Raw genomic sequence first — 12,793 nt, forward strand, 5'->3', positions numbered from 1 at the left:
AGGCACAGTTCATCACTAAGACATTTGATATTGAAATTGTGTATGTAATATTATGTAAAAAATATTATGGTGCAACACTACTAAATATAATATTATTTTATAACAAATGTGCTTTTTCCCGATATTGGATACGGTCACTGTCCGCGGTTCTGAAAATCTTCAGTGCTCCGTAGAATTGCCGCCTTTCCCTATGTTGCCATCTGCATAATAGCAAAGTTACTAGCATATTGGGAATGAGAACAATGTGGCTGAGGCAGCAGCAGCACAGATGAGTCAACAGTCCTTACTTAAGCCTAATTGTTTAAGAAAATCAATAGCCTAACTGTTAAATGCGCCTGAATTTATAAATCATCCATATTTAAATATCTACAGAAATAAGACAGATCTTGCTTACGTAGCTTGTTTGAGTGTTTAATAGCCTACTGATTCCGTGAGCACCAAGCCTCATGCAACAGCAAAATGTTGGACAAAGCAATTTCACAGATTCAGCTGTTTTTAATCTTTGCTTTGCTTTAATCAAGACTTTACAATTTTTTTCCCGTTAGAACAGATTGGTATTAATTATAATGTATTTAGTGTTGTTTACACTGTTCCAAACAGACAGAAAAATGATATTGTAATCTAACCGCACCGGTTTGTCACACATCTGCATTTAGCTCTCGCTCCCATACCCTCATTTATCTTGATCTCTTTCGTATTGTTATAATTATTATTATGATCGTCGTTATCATTATTAGGCTTTGTATAGTAGCCTTGTGTAACTGTAGGCCTAAGAGCACATCCGGTTTAGTCTTAATAACTGTAACTTAGTTAGGCCTATATTTCAATATATAGGCTACTGTATCAATCAATCATTCATTTGTTCATCCCATCAAACAGGATATGAGACATTCATGCTTTGAAATGCAATCGATTATTTAGTGTTGTTTACACTGTTTCAAATTGTCAGAAACAATATTTTATTATAATCTAACAGTAATGACTTTTGGCACACAATACTCAAGCAATAATTGCTCCTATACCAGCCTTTATTTTATCTCCAGTAATTTCCACAACTAAGTCAAATGTCTTCCACAGATCTGACTTCACCTTTCCCTGCTGAGCAACCAGTAAACATTCGCCCGTTTCGAGTTTCTTTTTCACTTCCTCCGCATCCATTTTGCTGTCACGTGTTACTGTGTTGGGATTTTGTTATAACCAATTTCTTGATGTGATTATGACAGGGTATAGGTCAGGCCCTATTGGTCACATGCGATGCATACATGTTTCACGTAAAAAGAGCAAGGGTTGAGCGAATAGGGAATGTTTTTCCTAAACAAATTAGAGATTGATAACTTTTCAGTCAGAAGCAAGTAAATGGCTGCAATTATGTTGCAGCTTCAGCACGAACAGCGCAATAAACACTCGCAATAAACACTCGTGCTGCCTTTGAGCTGCAGTAGGGAGAAGAGCGAGACAACGTGCGCCAGTCACACAGGTTCTAGCTGTAATTTCTTTCAACAGTGTGACCATCAGGCTCTTTGAGTCATTTGTGTGTCTTAATTATTTAATCAAACAGTGTGCTAAAAGCATCAGACAAGCACAGTGCATATGTAGTTGATTTTATTTAAACACAGGGTGTGTCTGTCTATATATGGAAAAATAAGGTTAAACATTATGACCAATCAATTGGTCAAAACAGGACGACTCTCGGTTGACAAACATTTTTGTCAGTTGGGACAGCCATAATGTACAGTACAGTATTTGGTTATGTGAGACATTTAACAGGCTTTAGGCCTATTCAACAGACGCAGCTTGACCAGGGAGGAAGAGTCTGACTGTCCTCCTTATTAAAGTCATCAGTCACTACTGCTATACAGAGCCTTTTCTAAGGAAGACAAGAAGGATTTGACAGTAGAGAGACCACGAGGGGAGTTGAAATACACAGCTTTAAGCAACACACAGACACAAACAAGCCGGGACTTTAATGGCACAAAGTGTCAATACTCTATAGTTTCAGTGATGTATGATGGTACTGGCCTGTCAGATTGAAGTGGTCTGAAGTTGAGAACATGACCACAGTGTTGGTACTGACCTGTCAGAGTGAAGTGGTCTGAAGTTGAGAACATGACCACAGTGTTGGTACTGGCCTGTCAGTGTGAAGTGGTCTGAAGTTGAGAACATGACCACAGTGTTGGTACTGACCTGTCAGTGTGAAGTGGTCTGAAGTTGAGAACATGACCACAGTGTTGGTACTGACCTGTCAGTGTGAAGTGGTCTGAAGTTGAGAACATGACCACAGTGTTGTTACTGACCTGTCTGAGAGTGAAGTGGTCTGAGGTTGAGAACATGACCACAGTGTTGTGCATGGCATTCTCCTCCTCTTCTTTCACCATGTACGGCTGCTCCACAAAGCTGGCCTAGAGAGAGACACAAGGACATGTACGGACACACACACGGACACAGGCACACACATACAGGCACACAAGCTGGAGTTGATTAACAAATTATTCAAAAAAATATTGAAATTAAAACAGATGGTAAGATTGTGTTTAAAATCTGAAAGGTTGAGAGAAAAAATAAAATATTGCTTGGCCTAGTAAAGTATTTTTCAATTGAGGTAGAAAATATCTCCCAGGAATAGGCCTGATCTAGGTCTAGGACATGGAAGACGGTCTCATGTGACCAGCTATCACACCTCCAGACTGTGTATCAATATATTATTATGTCATCCACAGAGACAAACAGGCAGCAGGGTTCCCATCTCAGCATTACCATGCCGCCCGCGTGTTACCATGCCGCCCGCGTGTCAACATGCAGGTGCCTTGCGGCTCTGGTCAACAAGCAGGCTGCCATTTAATCCAACTATCTAGCTCGTACAATCAATACAGAATTGACATTTCTACCTTAAAAAGGTGCCCACAATGTATAGTATTTAAATGCATGTTGAACACATTTTCTGCGTCACCCACCCACAGTTTTTAGTGGGGGGGCAAAAACATGTCAGTTTCCTAGCCACCGCTATGTATAAAATAGCATTCCTCTCCCCACCACCCCCTTCCAACCAACCAACCCTCATGCCGTGCTTGAGTGTACTGTTCCTCTTGCTAATGTGAGAGCACTCTCTGGGTTAAGCTAAGCACATAGGCCATTGTTTTATTAATGTATGCAGAGGAGGAGGAGGACAGAGAGAGGGAGGCGGTGGCGGGGGATAAGGGGGGGTGAGGTCTCCTACCCCAGGTGTCATGGCGAGGATGGTGTCGGCTTTGAGTCCTCGAGAGCGTCCGCGGCCCCCGCGCCCAGATAGGTTGGCCCCGCGGGGCCTCCGCCTTCCAGGGAAGCCTGAACCACGACCCTGTGTGGGAGAGAGTGGGCAGGATAAAAAAGTGAGGGGGGAGAGAGACATTAAGACAGGAGCAAGAGGAGAGTGTGAGGAGAAAGCAAGACAGGAGGGAGACAGGGAGGATAGAGCGAGGAGAGAGCAAGGCAGGAGGGAGACAGGGAGGAGAGAGACAAGAGGGTGAGAGGTGTGTGTCGGGCAGAGAATATCAGAGAGAGCAAGGAAGGAGCAAGAGGGAACGAGCGAGGGGGAACGAGGAAGGAGCGAGGGGGAACGAGGAGGGAAATAGGAAAGAGCTAGAGAGGGATAGAGGAAGGGGAGAGAGGGATAGAGGAAGGAGAGAGCGGGAAAGAGTAGAGCGCGCACGAGGGAGGTATGAAGTGTGTATATGCTAACTGATATGAGACTATACATCGCTCAGATCAGTGATAGATTGAAGTATAATAATTGAGCCATGTTGTGAAGGAGTTTTATATTTACCTTGTCAGCTCAGACAGAACGACATAACAGTGGAGTTTATTAACTCAGAGAGCGTGCGAGAGAGAGGCTTGTTGTGGCGAGTTACGGTGGGGGAGACAGAGAGGGGGGTCAGGGGTAGCCTGGAATTATTGAGTTTGTTTCACTCCACTATCAGTCTGGGATTCCTGTCGTCCCGGCAATGCTAACAACGCTAAATGCTATGTTAATTTATAGAATAATAACGCAATTCATAAAGGAGGTGCAAAAACAATGTTCACATAGATTTGCCTTCACTACATCACCGCAGGAGGCACCATGTGCTGTGTCATGTCCTAACCTGTCCCCACCTGGCCGGGCTAAACCACTGAGTGAAAGGGAGGGAGGGGGGTTGGACATGGACATCATAAGAGCGCTCCATTTTACCACTCTCATGCTCCAGACGGGCACGTCCTGCAGCTGCCTGTTTTTTGGGCCATCCCACCCCCCCTCTGAGGGGTCCTGCTGGGACCAAGAGCTTGCTGCCCTATGGTTACTCCATGCTCCCTGATTGGAGGAGGGGTGTGGGTAGGAGGAAGAGGGGTTGGGAGTGGGAGGGGACAAAATGCAGCAACATAAATGCAACAACCAAATACAAATGTCAAACAAAGCAACAAAATAAATGGTAATACATGACATTATAAAAAACAGCCAAGAAACCAGAGATGAGACGTTTGGGACAGATCCTATACATGAGTGGAGGGTAAACTGAATTCACCTCAATTTGGAGATTCAGTACAATTCTATTTGAAAATCTGTTCCAATCAAAAGGGAGATTGTGAAATATCGATGTCTGCAAGAAGAGGGTCAAGTTCAATAGTCGGAGAGAAGACGAGACATTGCACATTTGCACATCCACTGCTTCCAGTAATTCTACGCCTAGTCAAGCGCTCTGCAACAGTCCGTCCACAACTCCACACTATCCAGTGTCAGGCCTGCCGGGTGCCATGGCAGCCGCCTGTTACTTGTTGGCGTGTTTACAAAACAAGTGATGATTATGTCAGCGTGATGCCACCGCTGCTGTCGAGATAAACACAGCGACCGTCGTCAGGGAATTTCAGATTAAATTGTCACAGGGAAGCGTTTAGCTTGTTTAATGAGCTAATCGGCAAGAGGTTATATAATTAAGCTCAATCACACAATCACAGAGGGCTTTTTCCATTTTTTTTTTTTTTTGCAATGCAAAATCATTTCAACTTGATTAATAATATATCACAGCCGTGGGTTAGATTTTTTTCTCTCCACTCGCTTCCTGCATTTTTTTTCTCCATCTCACATTTGTCCCAAACCTCCATTTTCGTCAAGCACTTTTTAATGAAACTGTCGGAATTAAGCACGAGACAACCTTTTCACTGTGAGTTCCAAATATCTCTAATGATCGCCACAGGGGGAGTTTTTTATGCAAGTGATGTCAGAATGCACTCACTAACCCAAAATGTGATTGTTAGGCAACAGGACAGTTAACCGGCGCTGCCCTCAAACAAAGGCACGCTGCCTCCTAATTATCTATCGGTTAGGTTTCTAAATGGTCAATTTCAAATTATTTTCTAACAGTTTGAATTGAGGTGTGTTCTGCCTACTCATTCATTCACATAGAAGTACCCCATTTCACTGTTGCAGACCATTTATGTTTGATGCTTTACTGAGCAGGAGAAACTTCTCTCTATGACGAGACCCCAAGCATTTCCCCTGTGTTTCCCCAGACATTTGTGCATCTCCAGTAAGAAAAGAACCTACACAAACTTTTTGCACCTGGCATATTTTCCGGCTGGCGCCTTCATTGTGGTTTCCCTTACATTATAATAACAACAACTTTGGACATGTGCGTTCCTATCAAAGTAAGTGCCTTATTACGTTATTGTAGATTCTGTATATAATGTTGTCGTTTCTACTGTAGCACACCGCATATATGGACCATAATGTATTTACTGTTTTATTCACATTTTCAAGTACTGGTGACAAATCATGCATACCGATTCTTGCATTGATTGTAATGGACTGATTATGATGAGCTAATACTAAGCTAAATGCCAGCTATGTGTGGCGCCATGTTTGTTGACATCACAATGCATTCTGGTTGTCACGTAAAAGTCAGACCAAAGATGTTATGACAAAATGAGGTGAAGGGATGGTTCACGTGACTGACAGACTATAACTATTGTTACTCTGGGTTGCCAGCTCAGACCCCACATTCCAGGAGTTTTACTTTTAGTTAGGTTTTACTTTTAGCTAACCATTTATTGATAAATCCCCCATCATGGTAGTATTTCCTGCATCATATTCCCCCACAATACATTCCACATTTCTACCCACAATGGACATGCAATCATCGACAAACTAAATGAAGCCCCCCCCACAAACTCCCCTAAAATGGTTAAACCAAATCTGGCAACCCTGTTTAGCTTTTGCGCTACGGTTAGGCTTGACAGTAGGCTTGTATTTGTAATGATCTGTGAGGTAATAACATTTTATTTGGTTTGTGATTTGTCAAAAACTGAAAACGACTTGTCAAGTCATGTGCTCCAGTTCTTGTATACACTAAAACAAGTACATTGAAGATTTGTAATATCCTGAAAAGTGGCCAAACTAAGTTCATCTTTTACACGCAGCCATCTCCCAGCTAGCACAGCGGATCTGGGCCGATTCCGGTTGAGAGTCGGGGCACTCGGCTGAGAGTCAGACTCGGCCGACATCATGCGGACCGAGTCTGGGCCGCCTTCGGCAGTATTACTTATGGCTAGGATGCAGGGATTGAGCTCGAGCCGACTCCGGTGATAGTTATCTGGCCCAAATGTATTACTTGGGGTTCGGGCCAATTGGGGCTACTCTCTGGCAGCTGCTTTGTATTTTTCCATATTTTCTCACTGTTTCTATAATAAAAAAATATTAATTCTTTAAGAGTCCTGTGTAGTATTTTGATACTTTGTGTAAGGCAATTGATAAACATTAAAAACTTTGTGGATGGAACCTCCCGAGTGGCGCAGCGGTCTGAGACTAGAGGTCGACTGATGAATCGGAATGGCCGATTAACTTCTTTGATATAGGGGGCGCTCTTTTAATTTTTGGATAATAAAACGTTCCCGTTTTAAACGAGATATTTTGTCACGAAAAGATGCTCGACTATGCATATAATTTGGAAAGAAAACACTGACGTTTCCAAAACTGCAAAGATATTATCTGTGAGTGCCACAGAACTGATGCTACAGGCAAAACCAAGATGAAATTTCAAACAGGAAATGTCCCCGATTTTGAAGGCGCTGTGTTCCAATGTCTCCTTATATGGCTGTGAATGCGCCAGGAATGAGCTTACACTTTGTCGTTTCCCCAAGGTGTCTGCAGCATTGTGACGTATTTGTTGGCATATCATTGGAAGATTGACCATTTTACACTACATCTACCAGGTGCTCGCTTGGTGTCCTCCGTCGCAATTATTGCGTAATCTCCAGCTAAGTGTATTTTTCCATTTGCTTCCGAGGAGAAACCCAACTGCCACGAATGATTTATCATCGAATAGATATGTGAAAAACACCTTGAGGATAGATTCTAAACAACGTTTGCCATGTTTCTGTCGATATTATAGAGTTAATTTGGAAAAAAGTTTGGCGTTGTAATGACTGAATTTTCGGGGGTTTTCTTAGCCAAACGTGATGAACAAAACGGAGCGATTTCTCCTCCACAAATAATATTTTTGGAAAAACTGAACATTTGCTATCTAACTTAGAGTCTCCTCATTGAAAACATCCAAAGTTCTTCAAAGGTAAATGATTTTATTTGAATGCTTTTCTTGTTTTGTGAAAATGTTGATCCAATCTTGCAACCATACAGTTGACTAGTCCAACACTCTAAACACCTGCCTCACGAGGCACCTGCCTGTTACGCAAATGCAGTAAGAAGCCAAGGTAAGTTGCAAGCTAGCTTAAAACTTATCTTATAAAAAAACAATCATAATCACTAGTTATAACTACACATCATTGATGATATTACTAGTTTATCTAGCGTGACCTGCGTTGCATATAATCGATGCGGTGCGCATTCGCGTAAAAGGACTGTCGTTGCTCCAACGTGTACTTAACCATAAACATCAATGCCTTTCTTAAAAACAATATACAGAAGTGTATATTTTTAAACCTGTATATTTAGCTAAAAGAAAGGTTAGCAGGCAATATTAACCAGGTGAAATTGTGTCACTTCTCTTGCGTTCATTGCACGCAGAGTCAGGGTATATGCAACAGTTTGGGCCGCCTGGCTCATTGCGAACTAATTTGCCAGAATTTTACGTAATTATGACGTAACATTGAAGGTTGTGCAATGTAACAGCAATATTTAGACGTAGGGATGCCACCCGTTAGATAAAATACGTAACGGTTCCGTATTTCACTGAAAGAATAAATGTTTTGTTTTCGAAATTATAGTTTCCGGATTCGACCATATTAATGAACTAATGCTCGTATTTCTGTGTGTTATTATGTTAGAATTAAGTCTATGATTTGATAGAGCAGTCTGACTGAGCGATGGTAGGCACCAGCAGGCTCGTAAGCATTCTTTCAAACAGCACTTTCGTGCGTTTTGTCAGCAGCTCTACACAATGCTTCAAGCATTGCGCTGTTTATGACTTCAAGCCTATCAACTCCCAAAATTAGGCTAGTGTAACCGATGTGAAATGGCTAGCTAGTTAGCGGGGTGCGCGCTAAATTGCGTTTCAAAGTCGCTCTGAGACTTGGAGTAGTTGTTCCCCTTGCTCTGCATGGGTAATGCTGCTTCGAGGGTGGCTGTTGTCGATGTGTTCCTGGTTCGAGCCCAGGTAGCGGTGAGGAGAGGGATGGAAGCTATACTGTTACACTGGCAATACTAAAGTGCCTATAAGAACATCCACTAGTCAAAGGTATATGAAATACAAATGGTATAGAGAGAAATAGTCCTATAATTCCTATAATAACTACAACCTAAAACTTACCTGGGAATATTCAAGACTCATGTTAAAAGGAACGACCAGCTTTCATATGTTCTCCTGTTCTGAGCAAGGAACTTAAACGTTAGCTTTCTTACATGGCACATAATGCACTTTTACTTTCTTCTCCAACACTTTGTTTTTGCATTATTTAAACCAAATTTAACATGTTTCATCATTTGAGGCTAAATTGATTTGATTGATTGTATTGCTGTATTATATTAAGTTAATTCAGTACTGTTGTAATTGTCATTATTACAAATAAAAAATCTATGCAAAAAAAAATTATAAAATGTTTTATTTTTTTTAAATTGGCCGATTAATCGGTATCGGCTTTTTTGGTGGTCCAATAATCGGTATCGGCATTAAAAAAATCATAATCGGTCGACCTCTATCTAAGACACATTGCTACAGATGCTGGTTCGAGAACCGTGCCGGCCACGACCGGGAGACCCATGAGGCAACACACAATTGGCCCAGCGTCGTCCGAATTAGGGGAGGGTTTGTCCCGGGCGGGATGTCCTTGTCCCATCGCGCTGTAGCGACTCCTGTGGCGGGCTAGAAGCACACACACTGACACGGTCAACAGGTGTATGGTGTTTCCTTCGACACAAAATATATATATATTTTTGTGGATGGGTATAATTTGTATGCATAAAATGTATAATAGTAATATTTAAAATTACTAAAATCATTTTGGGGTCGCTTCTGGGGGGGTTCTGGTAAGATGCCGGCAAAGTCCGCTGAATTCCGGTAGAAGGAAAAGGCCCGATGTACTTGGGCCGATTCTGGGCAGTCATTCATTTTGACTCCGGGCAGAGTCCTACACCCAATTCCGGGCAGAGTCCTACACCCCCCGGAAGAGGGCTGCTTCTGGGTCGATTCCTGGCTGCGTTTTGACTTTGTTTATTTGCATCTTATACTGGATGGCATTCTTGGATTAGGGAGTTTTTACATGTCAAACAAACATGCCTGCCATCATAATAATTTATCTGCTGTTAGCTTATGTCTTTTCTAAACAATATGACATGTCTCCCTTGTGCACACCAGAGATGTGGTATATTGTAAACAAGTCTAGCTGTTAGGTTGGTAACATATGTTTTGTTATTTCGACTGGTTTATGGAATGAGTTTGGATGTGTTCTGTGAGAATTTGATGACAAGGTTCACATTTATCTTTATTTATCTTTTACAATAAAAAGGTACAATTGAGGAATAAAGTTGTGAAGACCTTCATTTCCCATTAGTATAAAACATTGTTTAAATGTTTTCAAGACACAATGCTGTGTTTGTTGAGGCCTACGTTCTGTTGTTACTGTTCCAATCACATTTTTTGCAACAATATGCTGCAGGGACCACTCAACAATGATCACAAATATGTGATTGTACGCATCAAAGGGTTAAAGGTGTCAGTGTGCAAAAGACAGGCTTTGAGAGAGAGAGAGAGCGGGAGACATTTCAATAGATTCTGTACATAGTGTGTGAGAATGAGGGTGCAAGTGAATGGGGATGTATTAGTTGAACGCATTCATAGATACTGAAAAGAACATGATCATGCCATCTCCAAGCACATGCTTGTGAATACAGTATGCTCAGTTGCAAAGTATAAACGGACCTCAAAGGTTAGGCTGAATCCAAAAACAGGCCAAAGTCAGAGTGAAAGAGTTGGAATTTGGAGAGATTGTCTGCACAGTACAGAGACGTTCTTCAAAGCTTCCATCTCAAACATGTACGACATACTGTAGTCACAAATATTGTCATACTACCCAACTTCCTGAGCAACCCCATCCCATTCTACACATTATGCGTTGAAAAAGGTAGACAAAGCAATAAGACATCATTTGAGCAGACTTCCTGCTCACAGCAATCAACAACGATTACATACAACTGCTGGTTTGTTATGTTGCCACTGCTTTAGGGATGGAACAAATTAGGAAGAATCAAAAAGTGCCAGTCCTGGCAAACTTAAATCTGGTTGTCTGATGCTGTCATATTGTTGAGCCTACCTTTAACACAAGCCTCAAGACATGACAAGACCATCTAAATCACCATGTAGGTTGTATTGGACCACTAAATTAACATGCAGTTTAGGGTTGGGCGGTATCCGGATTTCCATACCTTCACACCGTGCCATCCCAGGATACACGATATTACTGGTAGTGCACACAAGGGGCGCAATTTTTTTTTGTACATAAAATCCCAAAACATCACTTACCAGATTGCTAACAAAATGCTAACAAGTACTAAGGAATCACCATAGCAGATACTAAGTAAATGCTAAAGAGTGCATGCAAACTTTTACTACCAAGACAGACAACCCAACTCATATAGTAAGGCAAGTATATTACAACGCAGTTTGCAGCTAGCACAAACCATATATTAGACAGTAAATCAAATCAAATTTATTTGTCACATACACATGGTTAGCAGATGTTAATGCGAGTGTAGCGAAATGCTTGTGCTTCTAGTTCCGACAATGCAGTAATAACGAACAAGTAATCTAACTAACAATTCCAAAAAAAACTACTGTCTTATACACAGTGTAAGGGGATAAAGAATATGTACATAAGGATATATAAATGAGTGATGGTACAGAGCAGCATAGGCAAGATACAGTAGATGATATCGAGTACAGTATATACATATGAGATGAGTATGTAAACCAAGTGGCATAGTTAAAGTGGCTAGTGATACATGTATTACATAAGGATGCAGTCGATGATATAGAGTACAGTATCTACGTATGCATATGAGATGAATAATGTAGGGTAAGTAACATTATATAAGGTAGCATTGTTTAAAGTGGCTAGTGATATATTTACATCATTTCCCATCAATTCCCATGATTAAAGTGGCTGGAGTAGAGTCAGTGGCATTGACAGTGTGTTGGCAGTAGCCACTCAATGTTAGTGGTGGCTGTTTAACAGTCTGATGGCCTTGAGATAGAAGCTGTTTTTCAGTCTCTCGGTCCCAGCTTTGATGCACCTGTACTGACCTCGCCTTCTGGATGACAGCGGGGTGAACAGGCAGTGGCTCGGGTGGTTGATGTCCTTGATGATCTTTATGGCCTTCCTGTAGCATCGGGTGGTGTAGGTGTCCTGGAGGGCAGGTAGTTTGCCCCCGGTGATGCGTTGTGCAGACCTCACTACCCTCTGGAGAGCCTTACGGTTGAGGGCGGTGCAGTTGCCATACCAGGCGGTGATACAGCCCGCCAGGATGCTCTCGATTGTGCATCTGTAGAAGTTTGTGAGTGCTTTTGGTGACAAGCCGAATTTCTTCAGCCTCCTGAGGTTGAAGAGGCGCTGCTGCGCCTTCTTCACGATGCTGTCTGTGTGAGTGGACCAATTCAGTTTGTCTGTGATGTGTATGCCGAGGAACTTAAAACTTGCTACCCTCTCCACTACTGTTCCATCGATGTGGATGGGGGGGGTGTTCCCTCTGCTGTTTCCTGAAGTCCACAATCATCTCCTTAGTTTTGTTGACGTTGAGTGTGAGGTTATTTTCCTGACACCACACTCGAGGGCCCTCACCTCCTCCCTGTAGGCCGTCTCGTCGTTGTTGGTAATCAAGCCTACCACTGTTGTGTCGTCCGCAAACTTGATGATTGAGTTGGAGGCGTGCGTGGCCACGCAGTCGTGGGTGAACAGGGAGTACAGGAGAGAGCTCAGAACGCACCCTTGTGGGGCCCCAGTGTTGAGGATCAGCGGGGAGGAGATGTTGTTGCCTACCCTCACCACCTGGGGGCGGCCCGTCAGGAAGTCCAGTACCCAGTTGCACAGGGCGGGGTCGAGACCCAGGGTCTCGAGCTTGATGACGAGCTTGGAGGGTACTATGGTGTTGAATGCCGAGCTGTAGTCGATGAACAGCATTCTCACATAGGTATTCCTCTTGTCCAGATGGGTTAGGGCAGTGTGCAGTGTGGTTGAGATTGCATCGTCTGTGGACCTATTTGGGCGGTAAGCAAATTGGAGTGGGTCAAGGGTGTCAGGTAGGGTGGAGGTGATATGGTCCTTGACTAGTCTCTCAAAGCAC

The 12,793-nt window shown here is 42.6% G+C and overlaps 1 protein-coding gene across 10 annotated transcripts in view; it reads right to left on the reverse strand.

The window, feature by feature from the left end:
* The window catches only part of LOC109899297 (histone-lysine N-methyltransferase 2C), a 114,063-nt gene that overhangs the window by 92,152 nt on the left and 9,118 nt on the right, over positions 1–12,793 (reverse strand). For 9 of the 10 annotated variants that reach the window (XM_031836273.1, XM_031836269.1, XM_031836272.1 and 6 more), the window contains exons 3-5: positions 4,202–4,321; positions 3,215–3,334; positions 2,295–2,399 (exon numbers count right to left, since the gene is read on the reverse strand). In XM_031836273.1, the coding sequence (XP_031692133.1) occupies positions 2,295–2,399; positions 3,215–3,334; positions 4,202–4,321 (345 nt within the window). The remainder of the gene's footprint in view (positions 1–2,294; positions 2,400–3,214; positions 3,335–4,201; positions 4,322–12,793) is intronic. The other variant, XM_031836271.1, reaches the window with a different exon arrangement.

Source organism: Oncorhynchus kisutch, linkage group LG11 (genome assembly GCF_002021735.2).
Source record: "Oncorhynchus kisutch isolate 150728-3 linkage group LG11, Okis_V2, whole genome shotgun sequence".
Classification (NCBI taxonomy): Eukaryota; Metazoa; Chordata; class Actinopteri; order Salmoniformes; family Salmonidae; genus Oncorhynchus; species Oncorhynchus kisutch.